Source organism: Coregonus clupeaformis, chromosome 16 (genome assembly GCF_020615455.1).
Source record: "Coregonus clupeaformis isolate EN_2021a chromosome 16, ASM2061545v1, whole genome shotgun sequence".
Lineage (NCBI taxonomy): Eukaryota > Metazoa > Chordata > Actinopteri > Salmoniformes > Salmonidae > Coregonus > Coregonus clupeaformis.
In genome coordinates this window covers 5,822,714-5,845,677 of record NC_059207.1, presented here as the reverse complement: position 1 = coordinate 5,845,677, position 22,964 = coordinate 5,822,714, and the positions used below count along the sequence as shown (strand labels likewise).

Below are 22,964 nucleotides of genomic sequence, written 5' to 3'. Positions count from 1 at the left end.
AGATCTTACCGCGGTTCAACTGTTAATATCACAGATAGAAGGAGCTTAGTTACCAGGATCAACTGTAAATATCGCAGATAGGAGCTTAGTTACCAGGATCAACTGTTAATATCACAGATAGAAGGAGCTTAGTTACCAGGATCAACTGTTAATATCACAGATAGAAGGAGCTTAGCTACCAGGATCAACTGTTAATATCACAGATAGAAGGAGCTTAGTTACCAGGATCAACTGTTAATATGGCTTGTTAAAAAAATAAAAATAAGTTTACTCTGAAAACCGTATATTCAAAGACGAGTGGACGGAACAGTATTTATTAATTCTCCCTGCAACTAGCACAAAACCAATGATGCCTGATATGCAGGGAGTCCGTAGCTCTCCTGAAAAGTGCCAATGTTAAGCACCATTATGACACCAGGCATAGTAAACTGGATCAGACGTATCCCCTGAACACGGAGGTGAGAACAAACTGGATTAACCAACTCAACTCCCAATATGGGCGGTCCACCAAAGTCCTTGTCAATTCTCTGACAGCCCAACAACGTGTTATGGAGTGTTCACTGAGGATAGCTTGGGTTTTGGGAAAACACACACAACCATTTTCAGACGCTGAGATGGTAAAAGAAAGACGTGTGAAGTTGCTGACACATTGCTTGAAGGTAAACAAAAAGATGAGCTCAGGGAAGAAAATGTGTCTTTGAAGGAGCAGGCTGGCGATCGTGACCTTGTCACTTTCTGGGGAAAGATGGCGCCTGCAGCTGACGTCTCTGTTGTCAAGAATCTGGCACTAGACATCCTGACCATGTTTGGATCCACAGACAGCTGTGAATCAGCCTTCTCCACAATGAACTTTATTAAAAAAACAAATACCTCACCAGGCTCACCAATGAACACCTGCACCAGTGTCTCAGTTGCTCTCACACCATTTGTGCCAAAGTTCAAAGCATTGGCAGGAGACAGAAAGTGTAATTTCTCTAATTTAATACAGGGCAAGGACCAGAGGGACTTATACATGAACATTGCATGGCCCACAGGGACGTTCTGTTCATTCAGATTATTATTGTTGTTCAACTCTCCTTTGTTCTCCAGAAAACATGCACTTTATTTTATTTTAAATATTATGTTTTATTCGAGGCCCATGTACAATGGTTCACAGTGCACTTTTTTGCATAGACAATTTATGCAACCACTTTTTTGTTCTTCAGCAATGTCGATGCAATGTTGCACGTGTTTACGTTCAAAATAAGTTGTAATTAATTCAAATTCTTAGTCTCATTTTAATGTATTTAATGTGCATTTTATATAACAACGTGTTTCCTAAGTCGTAGACGACTATGTTTGTTACTACGCTGTACCTGATAAAGGACGACCTCCATCCGGACCTTTGCCACCCAGGACCTTCTCAAATAGTAGTTGATTACCCCTGCTGTATAGCTACTTCCAGCGTTGAGGATTTGTGTGTTAATTTATTTTTTGAATGTTTCTTAAACACTCAGTGGTCTGAGTGTTCAGATGACGGTCTCCTCCCGAAATAGGTCTGTTTTAGTGAGCAACGTTCTATGGTCATGTTTCTGTGCTCGTTTTGAGGCTGGGATTTAGGGCATCTGACACATAGTGAAATAGCCAGCTGGTTACCATCTTGGCCCGCTGCCCTGTTACAAACTGTGTTGTTGCACGCCACAACAAGAAATCGAAATTTACAGGTCAATCACTTGCAGTTTTTCGCCGTTATCAACTTATAATCAAAATATCTAACACCATTTTGCTGCTGATACCTCCCTTTCCTAGTTTTCCTATTGATCATACTTCTATGTATCGAATTCGTACTGTCTATAATCATGTCTGTAAGCCATATTCATCATGACATCACCGTTAGTTACCTCCTTCCCTTCCCCTGTCAGATGCATCAGTACCAACAGGCTTTTGCACAACAACAACAACAACGCCAGCAACTACAACAACATCCCACCCAGCAGCCCTATGTCACCTCTCATCTGGAGTACCAGCTTCCCCTAGGCTCCTATAACCCAGCTGGGCCTGGGACTATGTCTGGGCCTGTGACTGGGACTATGTCTGGGCCTGTGACTGGGACTATGTCTGGGCCTGTGACTGGGACTATGTCTGGGCCTGTGACTACGTCCCCTGTTGAGCCTCCATCCACTAACACCAGGTAAACATCCCTCACCTCATAACCTCAACTGTTTGTGCACTCCAATATCTATAAAATGTTCTCTCTCTCTCTCTCTGTCTCTCTGTCTCTCTCTGTCTCTCTCTGTCTCTCTCTGTCTCTCTCTGTCTCTCTCTGTCTCTCTCTGTCTCTCTCTGTCTCTCTCTGTCTCTCTCTGTCTCTCTCTGTCTCTCTCTGTCTCTCTCTGTCTCTCTCTCTCTCTCTCTCTGTGTGTGTAGAAACCATCTGGTGGACCTAAAGGTGACCACCCCTCCCCCCCAGACCCTGGTCACTCCCCAGAGCCACCCTCCTGACATGTCCCGCTGGAACCCCTTTGGAGAGGACAACTTCTTCAAACTCACAGAGGAGGAGCTGCTGGACCGAGAGTTCGACCGCCTCAGAGCAAGCAAGTGTCCCGTCTTTTACCTTCCCCCGTACCTCAACTGTTCCACCTCTGGCGCTGCTTTTCCTGCTCTTAGTTACCATATAGACGTTTCTCAGTTGTATCTATTCATTGCAATTCATTCTGCAAATGTTCTGTTACATTTCACTCCATTTAGTGACTACACCCCTGTCTAACGATCGTCTCCCCTCTCCGCCCTAACAGGTAAACCTGTGGAGAGAACCACTAGCCAGGAGGAAGACCGACCGCTGCAGCCAATCACCCCCGCCGCCAAGCCCCTCCTCCCTGAAGACCTGTTTGGCTCCTCCCCCTTCCTGGCCAGCGCAGGCAAGTCCCCTTCCTGTCTCGCCCCGCTCCAACAGGACCCAGCACTGTAGTATGGAACTACCCTTTTCTGTCTTCCTTCCCTTATACTTAAACCCCCAACTCCACTGTTCTGGAGACCCTCAACCCAAGAGGTTGTGAAATCTGAGTAGCAGCACCCAACGATATAGGATTATTCATTATGATCTGAAAGGCCTCTGCTGTTAGACGCTTTGTGAATACAGGCCCTTGGTGCGGAACTGCAGTCTTTTGGTGCAACAATATAGAGGATCTCAATGGTCATTATTAGCAAGTTAGACTTCGGAGAACAGAACAGTTAGTGTGTAACACCTCTTGCTAATGAAGAGGATGGTGAAGTAGTGATTTTATCGTTTAGTCACAAACCAGCAGTGAAAACGTCTAAATGTGTGACCATTTAGCCATTTTGCTGACATTTTGTAATTCTATTTATCTTATTAAACTCATTTGAAACTAGCATATTGATATATTTTTCAGTGGCCTTAAGTCTCAAAAAGCCCTGTTAAGGTCCTCTGTAGCTCAGCTGGTAGAGCACGGCGCTTGTAACGCCAGGGTAGTGGGTTCGATCCCCGGGACCACCCATACACAAAAAAAAAATATGCACGCATGACTGTAAGTCGCTTTGGATAAAAGCGTCTGCTAAATGCCATATTAGATTAGTATATTATTAAAGAGATTTGCCTCAAATGTTTTATTGTTTTGGGTTGGACTTTACTACCGACTAGTCTAGCTACCGTCCACCCCTCAAAATATAATATTACAAGAATAGTGTAACTAAAATAACTCTTAATAATTATTGTTAGAATGTTGCAAGATGTTTCTCCTATTATAATGATAATGATTATAATGGAGCTACTTGGACAGCTACGTTTGGTGGCAGCGGTCAGATCCCTACCTATGTTGACATATTTACATTTTAGTCATTTAGCAGACGCTCTTATCCATGAGCGACTTACAGTTAGTGAGTGCATACATTATTTTATTTTTCATACTGGCCCCCCCGTGGGAATTGAACCCACAACCCTGGCGTTGCAAACGCCATGCTCTATCAACTGAGCTACATCCCTGCCGGCCATTCCCTCCCCTACCCTGGACGACGCTGGGCCAATTGTGCGCCGCCCCATGGGTCTCCCGGTCGCGGCCGGCTACGACAGATCCTGGATTCGAACCAGGATCTCTAGTGGCACAGTTAACACTGCGATGCAGTGCCTTAGACCACTGCGCCACTCAGGAGGCACTTCCTGCTCTGTAAATGTGAATTGGTTATGAGCCATTCTAACAAATAATCTAGATTAGTTATTTAAGATACACTATACAGTGAGGGGAAAAAAGTATTTGATCCTCTGCTGATTTTGTACGTTTGCCCACTGACAAAGAAATGATCAGTCTATAATTTTAATGGTATGTTTATTTGAACCTATAACCTATATACTTATTAATTTATTTATTTATTTTTTATTTTATTTTTTACATTTAGCAGACGCTCTTATCCAGAGCGACTTACAGGAGCAATTAGGGTTAAGTGCCTTGCTCAAGGGCACATCGACAGATTTTTCACCTAGTCGGCTCGGGGATTAGAACCAGCGACCTTTCGGTTACTGGCACAACGCTCTTAACCACTAAGCTACCTACATTAGTTATCTAGTTGTTATTAGTCCCATCCTTCATCTCCATTCAACACCTCCCATCTATCTCTTAACACCATCCATATAGGATTTCTATTTGCCATATATTTTTCAACTGTACTGTGATGTTTTACAAAAGTTCTGAACCCTTCTATTCTCATTGTTTCTACAGATTGTAAATTGAAAATAAACATTTTTGCTAAAAGTATTATTATATTATTGATCGATTGACTATGACTTTTCAGATCACCCAGTAGTGCTATCTGCAAGGTTAGTTCCAGGTAAATATTGCAATCCTTTAGCCATTCCTGGACCTGTGTCCAAAAACAAGCTACAAATGGACAGTACAAAAACAAATGATCTAATGATTCTGTCTCTTCGCAGCAAAATCTGCAGAGCTGGGAAGATTGTATCCCCCATATAAATAACATTCTATAGGTAGCAAGAATTTTGTATAATAATTAAAATTGAGAAATTCGAAGTTTTGAATCCGGCGTCGTTTTGCGTATCAGTTCATAAACACTATGTCATGGAATCGGTACGTAAAAAATCTCTTCCCAACTATTTTGCAATCTATATGGGACGGCTGTCAATCCTTTGGTCCTTAAATGAAATTGGTATACTTTTTTGTTTATCACAATTTTCTTTACCCAATTATGTTCTTTAATGCAAGGCCGACAGACAAGTTCCTTACTTTTTCCCCCTTCCACTTTCCTCTTCCATTTTTGCGGTAATGCTGCAATTATTTGGTTGTAATTTTGGGTAGAGCAGACATTTCCATATGTTTTTGTTAGCTGCATGTGCGACATAACTCCACTAGTCCTACCTATGATATCATTTACGAAGATTATACATTTTTTATTTATTTCAATGTTCCATTTTTTTAATTTTTTTAATTAGTATATTTTTGTTTAACCACTATTTGTTGCGTTATTTGTTCTGGAGTTTCTGGAGGATTAAAATTGAAACTGCAACCAACTTTCTATGGCTTGTTTTAGAAATAGTGATATTTGGGAGATTTCCTTTTCAAATAACTGAAAGTGAGAGGTTGTAATCTGAATAAAGGGAAAAGGGCCATTCTTGAACATTAGGTGAGACAATCTTACTAATTTGCTATAGAACCAGTTTGGATTTAAGTATAACTTTTGTATGATTGAAGCTTTTAGTGATAGGTCTAACGCTTTAATATTTAATAATTTCTGTCCTCCAAATTCATATTCATTATGTAAATAGGCTCGTTTAATTTAAAAAACTGTTCGCTAGGCGTAGGCAAGACCATAAGCAAATAGGTAAACTGGGATGATACTAAAGAGTTTATCAGGGTGATTTTTCCACAAATTGACAGGTATTTACCTTTCCATGGTAGCAAGATCTTATCTATTTTTGTTAACTTTCTATTAAAATTTATTGGAGTGAGATCATTTATTTCCTTTGGGATATGTATTCCGAGTATATCCACATCACCATCAGACCATTTTATTGGTAAACTACATGGTAATTGTCACGATCGTCTAAAGGAGCGGACCAATACGCAGCGCGTGGAGTGAACATAATGACTTTATTTCATAAAGCAACCACGAAAAAACAACAAATGACGATAGTGAAGTCCTCTGTAACACTGACAGAAACATGGAACAAAAACCCACAACCACAAGGTGAACACAGACATTTAAATATGGCTCCCAATCAGAGATAACGAGCCGACAGCTGACACTCGTTACCTCCGATTGGGAGTCATTGACCAATCACCACTAAACACAAACAAAATGAAACTCACCCAACCCCAACACCACCAAATGAAATACACCCTGGCTCTAACACACAGTCCTGGAGCCAGAGTGTGACAGTAATGTAAAAATTGTATTTTTTTAGTGATCCAATACGTAATATAGTACATTTATCATAATTTGGTTGTAATCCAGAGAGGTTAGGAAAGGTATCTAGATCCTCTATGAGGCTGTGGAGGGATTCTAGTTGTGGATTTAAAAGAAAACATGAATCATCAGTGTACAATGACACCTTTGTTTTTAAGCCCTGGATTTCTAATCCCTTGATATTATTGTTGGATCTGATTTTTAATAGCTAACATTTTGATGGCCATAATAAATAGATATGCCGATAGTGGAGAACCTTGTTTCACTCCTCGTGACAGTTTAAAACTTTTACACCTTGGGTTACAATACATGATGTTAACCCATTTTATAAGAGATTCTCCAAAATTGAAATGCTCCAGGCATTAATATATAAACCCCAGTCGTACTTTATCAAATGCCTTTTCGAAGTCTGCTATGAATAGCAGGCCTGGTTTCCCAGATGTTTCATAATGTTCTATTGTTTCCAGAACTTCCCTTATATTATCTCCAATGCATCGTCCATGTAAAAAAAAAAAATGTCTGATTAGAATGAAAAATGTCCAACAATACCTTTTTAATTCGATGCGCTATACATTTTGCTAGAATTTTTGCATCACAACACTGAAGTGTAAGGGGCCTCCAATTTGGACTATTTTGTGTATGTCCATTACATGAAATCCAAATAAAAATCAATTTAATTTACAGGTTGTAATGCAACAAAATAGGAAAAACGCCAAGGGGGAATGAATACTTTTGCAAGTCGTCTTTGTACCAGTAATTATATAATTTAATTTAGTAACAACATTCTCTTGTCAAACCAACAGGTTCTAGTGTGAGGATGACAGATCAGCCTATTGAAGAGCTCAGTATCCCAGTCGCTGCCCTCGTACCTGTAGGCCAGCCAGCCCTTGAGGAAGAGCTGCAACCTCCGGTGGCAAAGGAGCACAAACCAAGTAGGAGGAGAAACTCTCCTGCCGGCGGTTCACAAACGACTCGCAAACCAGGGGGAGATGAATCAGACAGCGACTTTGAGTCAGATCCTCCTTCCCCTAAGAGCAGCGAGGAGGAAGATGAGCCGGAGAAGGACGAAGGTCTGAACAACGAGCACAGAGAGTTCTTCAACGAACTGGAAGATGTGGAGGAAACAGAGATGCTGGGACATAGGCCTCTGCTGATGGACTCAGAGGCTGAGGAAGAGTACGACAAACACAGCTCTGACTCGGACTATGAACCCAGGAAGGTTAAGGGAGGACGTACTAGGAGGCTAAAAGGAGGAGTGGCGGCAGATGCGGCTACTGCCACCCATGAGGGAAGTCCGAGAGCGGAGTCAGAAGACACTCTAATCACGATAACGCCTCCCGAGTCGCCAGGTGTGGTGGCTGTTAGACTGCCCCCTAGTGTCGGTGGCATTGTGGACGTGTTTGGTACGGATGTGTTTGGTGCTGTGCCCTTCTTTCCTCCAGCGGCAGCCCCGGCAGAAAGCGCAGACATCTTCTCCGCGGCTCCCTTCAGGCAGGCGAGCCAGGAGGCCATAGTCAACCAGCCCGACCAGGCCATGGAAGAGTTAGACGTCTTTACTAAGGCTCCGTTCAGCCGGAACCTCTCCAAATCTGGCAAGACCGGAAGCAGCGACTTCTTCTCTATGGGTCGGACTCTGCCGGTGTCCTCTGAAATCATCGACCCGTTCGGCTTCTCCCCCTTCCAGCCCGGCCCCACGGCTCCGCCACCATCCACCTCCAGGAGCGCCGAGGACATCTTCCGTCCGGCCTTCGAGGATTCTCCCAGCCCAGAGCAGCAGAGGCTGAAGCAGCGCAGCCTCCAGAAGCTGTCTTCACGGCAGAGGAAGCTCTCTGCCGGCACCGGCGGTGGCAGCAATGGCAAGCGCCACCACAGCACGCCCACCGGCGGCCGCAGGAGCAACAAGCCCAGCTTCCGTACGCCGGAGCGTGTCCGCCGGCACAAGAAGGTTGGCAGGAGGGACTCTCAGAGCTCCAACGAGTTCCTCAGCACCTCAGACTCCAAGGAGAACATCAGCGTCGGCAGTGTAACGATGGCCGACACCGGCAAAGACAAAGGGGCTTCCCTGCCTAGCCTTCCCAGTGAGGTCGACCCAATCTTGGACCCCTTCGGAGCCAATCCCTTTGGTCCTCAGGATGGCAGCCGACTTAACCAGGGCCAGTACCAAGGTCTTCTGGGGGATGGCAAAGCAGACATGGGTTCGGCCAATGGCAGGCCTCGGACTAGCTCCCTCCACGATGCGCTTGGGGACGGGAACATCATGGATGACTTTGGGGCGGTACCCTTCACAGAACTGGTGGTCCACCCTGGGCCTCAACAGCAGCCGTCACAGCCAGTGGAGCTGGACCCCTTCGGGGCTGCGCCTTTCCTTTCCAAACAGTGAATGTCTTCCTAGTCTTCCCGACACACACACTGCTGTGTTACACCAAGCCTATGGAGTCCCGGGGAGAAATTCCCTTCCAAGGGATGGCAACAAGCTTGGTGGTGTGGTAGTTGATTATCTTTTCAGCCAAATTTAACCGCAACCGGCAACTGCCCTAATGAGTGTTCCCAATGCTTTTCTCCCCCCTAATGGATATTTTAATACATTAATAACTGGACTTTCGGATTAACAAAACCAACGTAAACCTGTGGATTATGGGCGATTTTATTTCAGTTCTGTATGCATTTCCTGTACCTGTTTGCTGACAAGCCTTTTATGCTGCATCACACTGAGACATGGAGATCGATCCGGTTTCACTCAAGATCGTACTGTGTCAAACAACAAGCTCGCTCAGTGATCGACTGCTTGAGTTGCTGCAAAAACAACACCTTTTGTATAGATTGTGGCCTCCTTCATGATCTACCAATAAGATTGATTAATTTAGCACCATAAAGCCTTATGGGCATGGCTCCGCCTTGCTGCACAGTTACCTTGGAAACCATTGTCTAAGCAAATGGCTAACATTGCCTTTTGTGTCAACTGAGTAATTCCTTTAAGAGTAGGCCTTTATCATTTCACCCTACTTAGACCCTTTTCATTTCTATGCATATTTTTACATTTAGTCTATTTACAGTAGATACAGCTAATTTGTTTTGGATTTTTATTGCACTTTTATTATTTAGGAAATGTTTCATTTTAGGTTTGTTTCCAGACTTAACCTGTCAGTAAGTACTGTTCGATGTGATCTTTTACCTCAACACATTTATTTTTTTTAATCGTTATATAATTTTTGAATAAGGGGAAAAACACAACCCATTTTCCCACACGCCGATACTGAATCTAATCTAGATCAGACTACTTCCACCTCTTGAGACAGTCTCCTATCTTTCATCTGTCGGGAACATAAGCCATGCCAAAGCAGGTCTGGTGTCCAAAATGTTTTAAATTTATGCACTTTCAGCATCAACTCTTCCATTGTCTAGTAATAATGGCAATTATGAATCTGAGGTTACAGAAAGGACAAATATGTTGCTGTCTGATAACCTTGTAACTCAATAATTATTGTTTAGTTTTTTTTACATGTATTGAAACTCTCAATGTACTCTGAACATTTCATGACTCGGACCAAGAAGCTATTCAAAATAGCTTCTGAAGTTTTCATAATTGTATGTTCATTAATGGGAAAAAATTGTAATTTTTTGAATTTCCTGAAAAGTTTGTTTAGGAGATGAGGTTCTCAGACAGTGACGATATGTACCTACCTTTGGCACATTAACTTTGACTTAAAAAGCTGGTAGCTGCCTTTTCACCTATCCTATGGAACCCTGTGATTTAATATTTTAACATGTTTCATTTTTATTTAAGGTTCATCTTGTTTTGTATTTATCATGCTATACTGCTGTCTAATAATGCAATATTTTTGGGGGGATTAAATGTGTATTGTCCTTGGAAAGTCATGTAATGCAAATTTCTAGCAATATTGATTTTATTCATAACCCAAGTTTGAGTAATAAAGTATAAAACATAAAAAAAAAAAAAAAAGAATGGCTGCTGTTTTACGGGCTCCTAACCAATTGTGCTATTTTGTGTGTTTTTTCGCGTTGTTTGTAACTTATTTTGTACATAATGTTGCTGCTACCGTCTTATGACTGAAAAGAGCATCTGGAAGAGCTCGTACAATCATTGGATAACAAAATAGACGAGCTACAATCACAAATATCCTACCAACGGGACATTAAAAACTGTAATATCTTGTGTTTCACCGAGTCGTGGCTGAACGACGACATGGATAACATACAGCTGGCGGGTTATACACTGTATCGGCAGGATAGAACAGCAGCCTCTGGTAAGACAAGAGGTGGCGGTCTGTGTATATTTGTAAACAACAGCTGGTGCACGATATCTAATATTAAGGAAGTCTCGAGGTTTTGCTCGCCTGCGGTAGAGTATCATGATAAGCTGTAGACCACACTATTTACCAAGAGAGTTTTCATCTATATGTTTCGTAGCTGTCTATTTACCACCACAAGCCGATGCTGGCACTAACACCGCACTCAACGAACTGTATAAGGACATAAGCAAACAAGAAAATGCTTGTCCAGAAGCACCGCTCCTAGTGGCCGGGGACTTTAATGCAGGCAAACTTAAATCCGTTTTACCTCATTTCTACTAGCATGTCACTGGGAAAAAACTAGACCACCTTTACTTCACACACAGAGACACGTACAAAGCTCTCCCTCGCCCATCATTTGGAAAATCGGACCATAATTCTATCGACCTAATTCCTGCTTACAATCGAAAACTAATGCAGGACGTACCAATGACTCGCTCAATACAGAAGTTGTCAGATGACGCGGATGCTACGCTAGAGGACTGTTTTGCTAGCACAGACTGGAATATGTTCCCGGGATTCATCCAACGGCATTGAGGAGTATAACCACTTCAGTCACCGGCTTCATCAATAAGTGCGTCAACGACGTCCCCCCCCACAGTGACCGTACATACAGTGGGGAGAACAAGTATTTGATACACTGCCGATTTTGCAGGTTTTCCTACTTACAAAGCATGTAGAGGTCTGTCATTTTTATCATAGGTACACTTCAACTGTGAGAGACGGAATCTAAAACAAAAATCCAGAAAATCACATTTGTATGATTTTTAAGTAATTAATTTGCATTTTATTGCCCCTCAGGAGATTTGGCATGGGTCCCCAGATCCTCAAAAAGTTATACAGCTGCACCATCGAGAACATCTTGACCGGTTGCAACACCGCCTGGTATGGCAACTGCTCGGCGTCCGACCTTAAGGCTCTACAGAGGGTAGTGCGTACAGCCCAGTACGTCACTGGGGCCAAGCTTCCTGCCATCCAGGACCTATATACCAGGCGGTGTCAGAGGAAGGCCCAAACAATTGTTAAAGACTCCAGCCACCCAAGCCATAGACTGTTCTCTCTGCTACCGCACGGCAAGCTGTACCGGAGTGCCAAGTCTAGGACCAAAAGGCTCCTTAACAGCTTCTACCCCCAAGCCATAAGACTGCTGAACAATTAATTAAATGGCCACCTTTGTTTTTACACTGCTGCTTCTCGCTGTTTATTATCTATGCATAGTCACTTTACCCCTACCTACATGTACAAATTACCTCGACTAACCTGTACCCCCGCACATTGACTCGGTACCGGTACCCCCTGTATATAGCCTCATTGTTATTTTGTTACTTTTTTAAATGTTATATATATATTTTTATATATATATATATACTCTACCAGTCAAAAGTTTAGACACGCCTACTCATTCAAGGGTTTTTCTTTATTTGTACTATTTTTTACATTGTAGAATAATAGTGAAGACATCAAAACTATGAAATAACACATATGGAATCATGTAGTAACCAAAAAAGTGTTAAAACAATCAAAATATATTTTATATTTGAGATGCTTCAAATAGCCACCCTTTGCCTTGATGACAGCTTTGCACACTCTTGGCATTCTCTCAACCAGCTTCATGAGGTAGTCACCTGGAATGCATTTTAATTAACAGGTGTGCCTTCTTAAAAGTTAGTTTGTGGAATTTATTTCCTTCTTAATGCATTTGAGCCAATTAGTTGTGTTGTGGCAAGGTAGGGGTGGTATACAGAAGATAGCCCTATTTGGTAAAAGACCAAGTCCATATTATGGCAAGAACAGCTCAAATAAGCAAAGACAAACGACAGTCCATAATTACTTTAAAACATGAAGATCAGTCGATCCGGTAAATTTCAAGAGCTTTGAATGTTTCTTCAGGTGCAGTCGCAAAAACCATCAAGCGCTATGATGAAACTGGCTCTCATGAGGACCGCCACAGGAATGGAAGACCCAGAGTTACCTCTGCTGCAGAGGATAAGTTCATTAGAGTTACCAGCCTCAGAAATTGCAGCCCAAATAAATGCTTCACGGAGTTCAAGCCACAGACACATCTCAACATCAACTGTTCAGAGGGGACTGTGTGAATCATGCCTTCATGGTCAAATTGCTGCAAAGAAACCACTACTAAAGGACACCAATAAGAAGAAGACCTGCTTGGGCCAAGAAAAACGAGCAATGGACATTAGACCGGTGGAAATGTGTCCTTTGGTCTGGAGTACAAATTGGAGATGTTTGGTTCCAACCGCTGTGGCTTCGTGAGACGCGGTGTGGGTGAACGGATGATCTCTGCATGTGTAGTTCCCACCGTAAAGCATGGAGGAGGAGATTATATGGTGTGGGGGTGCTTTGCTGGTGACACTGTCTGTGATTGATTTAGAATTCAAGGCACACTTAACCAGCATGGCTACAGTGATACGCCATCACATCTGGTTTGGGCTTAGTGGGACTATCATTTGTTTTTCAACAGGACAATGACCCAACACACCTCCAGGCTGTGTAAGGGCTATTTGATTTGTTTTTTTGGTTACTACATTATTCCATATGTGTTTTTTCATAGTTTTGATGTCTTCACTATTATTTTACAATGTAAAAAATAGTAAAAATAAAGAAAAACCCTTGAATGAGTAGGTGTGTCCTTTATGAATACAGGCCCAAACCCTTGTGTATAAATCTGCTCCAGAAAGGGTACTACTGTACTGTAGTATTTATAATTATTGAACATCACAGAAATTAAATAATCGCAAAATCTGAATCATTAGCTTGTCATTCTGCAACTTTTCAAGATGAAATATTGCACATTTGCAAGACTCAACATAGTTTTACATTGTCATTGCACATAACCCTAGTAGGTTTAAGAAGTACAAAGAAATCCCAGTATTCAATCAAAGATGTGTTGTCGACTACTATGTACTACTACTACTACTATATAGTTCATTTTCTGCGAACATTGGGAAATTACATTTAGAAGATGCATTGTAGAAAAACCCTTGAATGAGTAGGTGTGTCCAAACCTTTGACTGGTACGATATACAGTCGTGGTCAAAAGTTTTGCGAATGACACAAATACTAATTTTCACAATGTCTGCTGCCTCTGTTTTGATGATGGTAATTTGCATATACTCCAGAATGTCATGGAGAGTGATCAGATGAATTGCAATTAATTGCAAAGTCCCTCTTTGCCATGAAAATGAACGTAATCCCCCCAAAAAAACATTTCCACTGCATTTTAGCCCTGCCACAAAAGGACCAGCTGCCATCATGTCAGTGATTCTCTCGTTAACACAGGTGAGAGTGTTGACGAGGACAAGGCTGGAGATCACTCTGTCATGCTGATTGAGTTAGAATAACAGACTGGAAGCTTTAAAATGAGGGTGGTGCTTGAAATCATTGTTCTTCCTCTGTTAACCATGGTTACCTGCAAGGAAACTCATGCCGTCATCATTGCTTTACACAAAAAGGGCTTCACAGGCAAGGATATTTCTGCTAGTAAGATTGCACCTAACTCAACCATTTATCGGATCATCAAGAACTTCAAGGAGAGAGGTTCAATTGTTGTGAAGAAGGCTTCAGGGCGGCCAAAAAAGTCCAGCAAGCGCCAGGACCGTCATTTAAAGTTGAGTTTAGCTGCGGGATCGGGGCACCACCAGTGCAGAGCTTGCTCAGGAATGGCAGCAGGTAGGTGTGAGTGCATCTGCACCCACAGTGAGGCGAAGACTTTTGGAGGATGGCTTGGTGTCAAGAAGGGCAGCAAAGAAGCCTCTTCTCTCCAGGAAAAACATCAGGGACAGACAGATATTCTGCGAAAGGTATAGGAATTGGACTGCTGAGGACTGGGGTAAAGTCATTTTCTCTGATCAATCCCCTTTCCGATTGTTTGTGTCATCCGGAAAACACCTTGTCCGGAGAAGACAAGGTGAGCGCTACCATCAGTCCTGTGTCATGCCAACAGTAAAGCATCCTGAGACCATTCATGTGTGGGGTTGCTTCTCAGCCAAGTGAGTGGGCTCACTCACAATTTTGCCTACGAACACTGCCATGAATAAAGAATAGGGCCAACACATCCTCCGAGAGCAACTTATCCCAACCATCCAAGAACAGTTTGGTGACGACCAATGCCTTTTCCAGCATGATGGAGCACCTTGCCATAAAGCAAAAGTGATAACTAAGTGGCTCGGGGAACAAAACATCGACATTTTGGGTCCATGGCCAGGAGACTCCCCAGACCTTAATCCCATTGAGAACTTGTCGTTGATCCTCAAGAGGTGGGTGGACAAACAAAAACCCACAAATTCTGACAAACTCCAAGCATTGATTATGCAAGAATGGGCTGCCATCAGTCAGGATGTGGCCCAGAAGTTAATTGACAGCATGCCAGGGCAGATTGCAGAGGTCTTGAAAAAGAAGGGTCAACACTGCAAATATTGATTATTTGCATAAACTTAATGTAATTGTCAATAAAAGCCTTTGACACTTATGGAATGCTTGTAATTATACATTCAGTATACCATAGTAACATCTGACGAAAATATCTCATAACACTGAAGCAGCGAACTTTGTGAAGACCAATACTTGTGTCATTCTCAAAACATTTGACCGCGACTGTACAATTTTTCAGGCAGGTGGGTTTGATTAGCTGCTCTCCAATATTGTGCGGCTTTTTAGCCTTGGCAATTAATAGCGAACACTCAAATGACGCATCCGTGGCTCTGCGTAGATCACTGCCTGCTCTTTCAAATGCTGTGGATCTTTTTGATAGTGCCATCTGCTTCTTCCTCTCAAAAACATCCTGACCGTCACCAATAGTCTCCCGGTGTTTTGTTTCCTGGGGTCGTTGCATTTTGAACCAGCACTTGACCCCTTTTCTAGTACTTTCTATGCCTCCCACCTACAAAAGTATGTGGACACCCCTTCAAATTAGTGAATTCAGCTATTTCAGCCACACCTGTTGGTGACAGGTGTATAAAATCGAGCACACAGCCGTGCAATCTCCATAGACAAATGTTGACAGTAGGATAGCCTTACTTAAGAGCTCAGTGACTTTCAACGTGGCACCGCTGTTATTGTGAAGGGAAAACGTCTAGGAGCAACAACGGCTCAGCCGCGAGGTGGTAGGCCACACAAGCTCACAGAACAGGACCGGCGAGTGCTGAAGCGCGTAGCGCATAAAAATTGTCTGTCCTCGGTTGCAACACTCACTACCGAGTTCCAAACTGCCTCTGGAAGCAACGTCAGCAGAAGAACTGTTCTTCGGGAGCTTCATGAAAAGGGTTTCCGTGGCCGCACACAAGCCTAAGATCACCATGCGCAATGCCAAGCGTCGGCTGGAGTGGTGTAAAGCTCGCCTCTATTGGACTCTGGAGCAGTGGAAATGCATTTTCTGGAGTGATGAATCACACTTCACCATCTGGCAGTGCGACGGACGAATCTGGGTTTGGCGGATGCCAATGCATAGTGCCAACTGTAAAGTTTGGTTGAGGAGGAATAATGGTCTGGGGCTGTTTTTCATGGTTCGGGCTAGGCCCCTTAGTTCCAGTGAAGGGAAATCTTAACGCTACAGCATACAATGACATTCTAGACAATTCTGTGCTTTGTGCCCTTTCCTGTTTCAGCATAACAATGCCCCTGTGCACAAAGCGAGGTCCATACAGAAATGGTTTGTTGAGATCGGTGTGGAAGAGCAGAGCCCTGACCTCAACCCCATCGAACACCTTTGGAATGAATTGGAACGCCGACTGTGAGCCAGGCCTATTCGCCCAACATCAGTGCCCGACCTCACTAATGCGCTTGTGGCTGAATGGAAGCATGTTCCGGCAGCAATGTTCCAACATCTAGTGGAAGGCCTTCCCAGAAGAGTGGAGGCTGTTATAGCAGCAAAGGGGGAACCAACTCCATATTAATGCCCATGATTTTGGAATGAGATGTTCGACGAGCAGGTGTTCACATACTTTTGGTAATGTAGTGTATGTGATCATATACAAATGTAAGCAAGGTTTGAAATGATTACGTTTTAGTCAAATAATATAGCTAGCTGGGCTTCTTGCAGTCAATTTGCAGTCTACAAATTATTTGTAATTATGTTTCGGCCCCCCTGATGATCCGCTCAAGAAGAAATCAGCCCGCAGCTGAATCTAGTTGACGATCCCTGCCCTAAACCCTAACCGTTTGAAATGTCAACTTCAATGGGGTGACATTGGAGTTGGGATGTCCTAAAGATCCCTAATAGCAAGGATAAAGATCCTCAGGGGGTGTTTTCAACGGTTTACTGGTGGCAGCAGTGAGATTTTATTTGTTTCTTGTTTTGTTGGTAGGTACAGCCTGGGTCTGTTCATTGGGGCAGCTCCTGACAGAAGGTTTATCCCAAGCTTACTCTGGGTCCAATATTTGGTTTTTGGAGCAGCAGTCCTAGTTGCTCCGCTAGGGCCATGGCTTTTGTTGAGTGATAGGGAACGCTAGCCTCGTACGAACCATCCTGATCTCACGAGCTTACATTCTGTGTAGTGAAGCAGAATGTAAGCTCGCGAGATCAGGATGGTTCGTGCCAGGCTAAGGTAACACTTCACGGTTGTGAAGGGTTGTGGTGCAGAAGGTTCCGTATTTGAGCCCAGTGATGGACACGACCTACTTTGTTACACTGGGGCAGTCCTAGGTGTTCTGCAGGTATTCTGGGCTGGGCAGTCCTAGGTGTTGTGGGTCTGTGATATGGCAGCTCCTAACATACTGGTGGCAGAAGTGGGATCCCAAGCTTATCTGCGTCTGTCTTTGGAGTAGCAGTCCTAGGCTGTGTGTCATCTGGGCAGCTAGCTCCCCTAGGTGTGATGTGTGTAGTGTCGGCAATCCTAGGGGCAGTCAACCCTAGGACTGCCCAATGGTAGACTACCCCTAGGATTTCCGACGCTACCATATCACAGACAGACCCACCACACCTAGGACTGCCCAGCCCAGAATACCTGCAGCACACCTAGGACTGTCCAACGGTAAGGGGTAGTCTCTACCGTTGACAGTCCTAGGTATGTATGATGAGGTCTGGGCAGGGGTGGCTGTGTCGGTGGGTTAAGATGAAGAGGGCAGCCTGGTGCCACCAGTAGAACATCACGATCACCAGCACCTGGTGGCTGGAGCCCAGGTAGTTCAACTGACCTGAGGGAGGGAACACCAGAAATCATGGTTACAGGGAATGGGTTTACAAGACAACCAAGAATGTATGGTCTCCAAACCAGGTTCATCACCATAACAACAAGTGAACCGAAATGACATTTATGCTCTATCTCAATTTGTTTTTCTGTGATTCCTTGCATCCCATCTACTCGCTTCCTTCTCACCTGTTTTAGAGACAAAAGTCCCCTCACACCTTCTCCAAATCTATTTTAAAGAAGGTGAGTTGTATTGAGAAAGAGGTCAACTCAACAGCTTACCTGGGAAGTAGCGTTCAGGAACCTTAGAGATGTGAAGGACATCCTTCAACTGGAATTTCTGGAGAAAAAAAAAAGGGATTTTGGGGAAAGTTACCAAACTTGTACGAGTTCTGAAGAGAAGCCCCCGTTGAGCCAGAGACACAATGTACGGTGGGGATGAGGCCATAGCTGGCCACGATACAGAAGATGATGACGGGTAACTGCTGCCACTGCTTGCTGAGTTAGTGGGGGTGGATCTGGGCAAAGAACACCGCCAGGATCATGGCTAGCACCGTCACCAGGTACACCTGATGCCTGTACTGTGGGGGAGGAGAAGTAGAAGAAGATTACTTAATTGTCACAGAGACACGTCTTTTCCCTTTATCCCAATCCACCCAACAACCTTAAAAAAATACGTTTTAAGAAATTCAAAGATTTCCTAAAAATACAAATGTACTTTCTCAAGGCATCTGCACCAACAAATCCAGATACACCCTTGCTTGCCAATTTGGGTGGAATTTCAGTTTTCACAGTGAATTAATTTTCACGACGAGGAAAATGCCCACACAAACATGAGCATAATTTAGGCCTACTGGAAAATACACTTCATACAAGTTTTTTTTCCATTCCACTTAAATCCATTCCACAAAACTCGCATTTTATTGTATTTGAGTTATACTACTCAAAAATAATAAATGTGTTATTTATTTTTGTTGTTGTTGAAGTCCTTTTCTCTTTGGGGACATGGCTGATTGTGTAGATTGAGTAGTCACTCGAAGTGGAGGCGCCCCAGTCTTGGCAGGCAGGGGAGTAGTGGAGATGGTTCTGGCTCCCCTATGTGTGAATGTCATATGGTAGGTTACGAGGCTCTGTGAACGCAGCCATCTGGTTCTGACTGGAGCAGATTTCAGCTGCGTTCTGGGGGCACAATAACCCAGCACTTCCAATATGCGGGGGAAACCGCTCACTTGTGTTGCCGCCAAAATTCTGAGAGACAGACATACAGTCGCAAAGCACCCACAGAACAGAAACGAGTGAGTGGGAGGCAACTGGAAAGGGGAAGGAACGGACGGACTTGCTTTGGCAACACATCCAATTCCGAGTTGTTGTTTTTTTCTTCAGTAAAGATGAGCAATGAAATGAAACTCATCTATTATTTTTCTAGGAATAATGAATTTATCAAGAGAAATTCAATTAACTCCAAGGGCCATCATGTCAAAATTGTAGAACAGGAAAAGTGGTCCCCACTACTACACTAGAGTCCTTGGGAAATCACACAGAACTGATCAGAAGGAAGAGATCCATTCCTACACCTCACCTCGCACACAAAACCCTTTACATGTCAAGCTCTCTAAAGTGTGATTTCATACAACCTTAACTACAGCAGGGAAAGTCAAGTGAAGTAACAGCAGGGTAGAGTCTGCATGGGTAGACGTTTGCTTATAGCCCAATACACAGCTTTAAGTTCCTCTGCATGCACATCACAGGGGGCCTGACATGGACCAATCACACTGACGCCGTGGTGAAGAAGGTGCAACAGCGAAGGCAGCTGAAGAAATTCGTCATGGGCCCTCAGATCCTCAAGAAGTTCTACAGCTGCACCGTCGAGAGCGTTAAGACCGACCGCCCGGTTTGGCAACTGCAAAGGGTGATGCGGACGGCCCAATACCTCACTGGGGGGCGTGCTCCCTGCCCTCCAAGACATAAACACCAGGTGGTGCTTGAGGAAAGCCCTGAAGTTCGCCAAGGACTCCAGTCACCCGATCCACGGACTGTTCACTCTCTTACCATCTGGTACCGGAGCGTCAGGTGTCGGACCAACAGGCTCCAAGACAGCTTCTACCACCGGGCCATCAGACTGCTGAACAGCTAACCCTAGCTGTCTCCCTGCACAGACCTTCACCTTAGAGACTATTTGTATCCTTGAGAATATCTGCGCCGTAAAGACTATTTGCACTGACTCTACACACATCCAACCCTTACACACAAGCACACACACACAACAACAACAACAACAACAACAACAACCCATAAACACGCAAATTGATTGATAAAGTCGCAAATGTATTTATTGTTTTATTTTTATGGCACACAAGACACTTGTCTGATTCGCGCCCGTCTCTGGACTAATCCACAGTCCATCACTGTGCTACTGAAATTGTATATGGTTATATTATGTAAGAACACTAATTTAAAATATTTCATGAATGTTTTCTGAATTGTATTCTTTACTACGATCCCCCTTCAAGCTAATGAGCAGTCATTCTGACTGTAACATTCTAACAGTGGAATTCATACATTTCATTTATGCTATTGCAAAAAGTATCATTTGGTTGTGTTTTGAAAATCTTAGATAACAACTTTAGAATACGAAAAAATATATTTCAAATTACACCATTTAAATTTGTTTGTTACTGTAGGCTATATGTAAAAACTAAAATTAAAGTGTTCAATCCATTTTATTTGTTACAACTATGAAATAGAAAGCAGCTTCTTTTTATAAAAGAAATAGAAAAATACCAACCATTAAGACGCACAGTCAAATTATGAAAACATCAGTAGCCTAAACATCATTATAAGCGCCAAGTGTGCTTGATAAATACAGAAAATCACACAAAAGCAATAATGGCATTAAAATAAATATAAGTATCGATATGACAGCAGTCAAAAATTGTGAACTATTGTCAGCTTGTACATAAACAACGGCATCAGTTAGAGCTCTCTCTGTGTATATCAATGATGTCGCTCTTGCTGCTGGTGACTCTCAGATCCACCTCTACGCAGACGACACCATTTTGTATACATCTGGCCCTTCATTGGATACTGTGTTAACAAACCTCCAAACGAGCTTCAATGCCACACAACACTCCTTCCGTAGCCTCCAACTGCTCTTAAACACTAGTAAAACTAAATGCATGCTCTTCAATCGAATGCTGCTTGCACCCGCCCACCCGACTAGAATCACTACTCTCGGCGGGTCTGACCTAGAGTATGTGGACAACTACAAATATCTAGGTGTCTGGTTAGACTGTAAACTCCTTCCAGACTCACATTAAGCATCTCCAATCAAAAGTTAGATCTAGAATCTGCTTCCTATTTCGCAAACAAAGCTTCCTTCACTCATGCTGCCAAACATGCCCTCGTAAAACTGACTATCCTACCGATCCTTGACTTCGGCGATATCATTTACAAAATAGCCTCCAACACTCTACTCAGCAAATCGGATGTAGTCTATCACAGTGTCATCTATTTTGTCACCAAAGCCCCATATACTACCCACCATTGTGACCTGTACGCTCTTGTTGGCTGGCCCTCACTACATATTCGTCGCCAAACCCACTGGCTCCAGGTCATCTATAAATCACTGCTAGGCAAATCCCTGTCTTATCTTAGCTCACTGGTCACCATAGCAACACCCACCCGTAGTCTGCGCCCCAGCAGGTATATCTCACTGGTCATCCCCAAAGCCAACACCTCCTTTGGCCGCCATTCCTTCCAGTTCTCTGCTGCCAATGACTGGAACGAACTGCAAAAATCTCTGAAGCTGGAGACTCTTATCTCCCTCACTAACTTTAAGCGTCAGTTGTCAGAGCAGCTTACCGATCACTGCACCTGTACACAGCTATTCTGATATTAGCCCACCCAACTACGCTCATCATACTTTTACTTCATTTTTTGATCTGTTATGTGTGAAATTATACTACGCAACATGTAAAGTGTTGGCCGTATGTTGTATGAGCTGAAATTAAACATCCCAGAAATGTTGCATGCGCACAAAAAGGGGGGGGGGTGCTGAGGAGTATTCCTGTCTGTAATAAAGCCCTTTCGTGGGGAAAAATTCTGATTGGCTGGGCCTGGCTCCCAAGTGGGTAGGCCTATGCCCACCAATGGCTGTGCCCCTGCCCAGTCATGTGAAATCCATAGATTAGGGCCTAATCTATTTATTTATATTGACTGATTTCCTTATATGAACTGTAACTCTGTAACATCTTTGAAATTGTTGCATGTTGCATTTATATATTTGTTCAGTGTAGTTTCAGTATTGTTTAGGTTCAGTGTCAAGGCAATTATCGGGGTGATTATCATCTGGGCACGACACCTTCAACTGTCAGGAGAGGAGGGGCAACGGGGGAAAACCACTCCTTCCTAAAACTGGTTATAACTCCAGTGCTGTTTGTGATATTAAGGTTCTAACAAGGACAGTGTGTTAAATAGACTGATTTAGGTAAAGTCAAGGACGGAGGGGGGCATGACTTAAACAAATGGCAGAGTAATATTGTTTTAAAATTAATGAGCAGTCCAAATGACTGCTTTAATGGTTGTAGTGTTAACTGTGTATCCGCCGGATTTTTTTTTGCAGACAGCACACGCACATGAGCCTAATTGTAGCCTAAGACTTATTTACCGGTCGCTATTTGATACTGTTATTAGGCCTCCTTATGACAACATGTCGAAGAAGTCTGCGGTATGGCAGCATTTCATTGTGGTCCTCTGTAGCTCAGCTGGTAGAGCACGGTGCTTGTAACGCCAAGGTAGTGGGTTCGATCCCCGGGACCACCCATACACAAAAAAAAAAAAACGTATGCATGCATGACTGTAAGTCGCTTTGGATAAAAGCGTCTGCTAAATGGCATATTATATTATTATTATAGTAAAGGATGACGGCAAAAAAGTGGAATGCAAATTTGCAAACATGGGTTTTGCTTACCATAGTTCGACAACGAATATGACATTTGACTTGAAAACAGTAAGTTAGCCTACTTTGTTTTTCTAGTTGCGCGCTAAAACATTGACAGGTTTTACATGCTTGACATCGACTGCTGCAGTGGCGCTCGCCAAG

General features: G+C 43.3%; 1 protein-coding gene across 1 annotated transcript in view; it reads left to right on the top strand.

Moving 5' to 3' along the window:
• Positions 1-10,348, top strand: part of LOC121545298 (BMP-2-inducible protein kinase-like) — a 75,641-nt gene extending 65,293 nt beyond the window's left edge. The window contains exons 13-16 of the mRNA XM_041855718.2: positions 1,902-2,170; positions 2,407-2,573; positions 2,775-2,897; positions 7,215-10,348. Coding sequence (XP_041711652.2) covers positions 1,902-2,170; positions 2,407-2,573; positions 2,775-2,897; positions 7,215-8,791 — 2,136 coding nt within the window. The 3' untranslated portion in view covers positions 8,792-10,348. The remainder of the gene's footprint in view (positions 1-1,901; positions 2,171-2,406; positions 2,574-2,774; positions 2,898-7,214) is intronic.
• Positions 10,349-22,964: the final 12,616 nt, after the last annotated feature.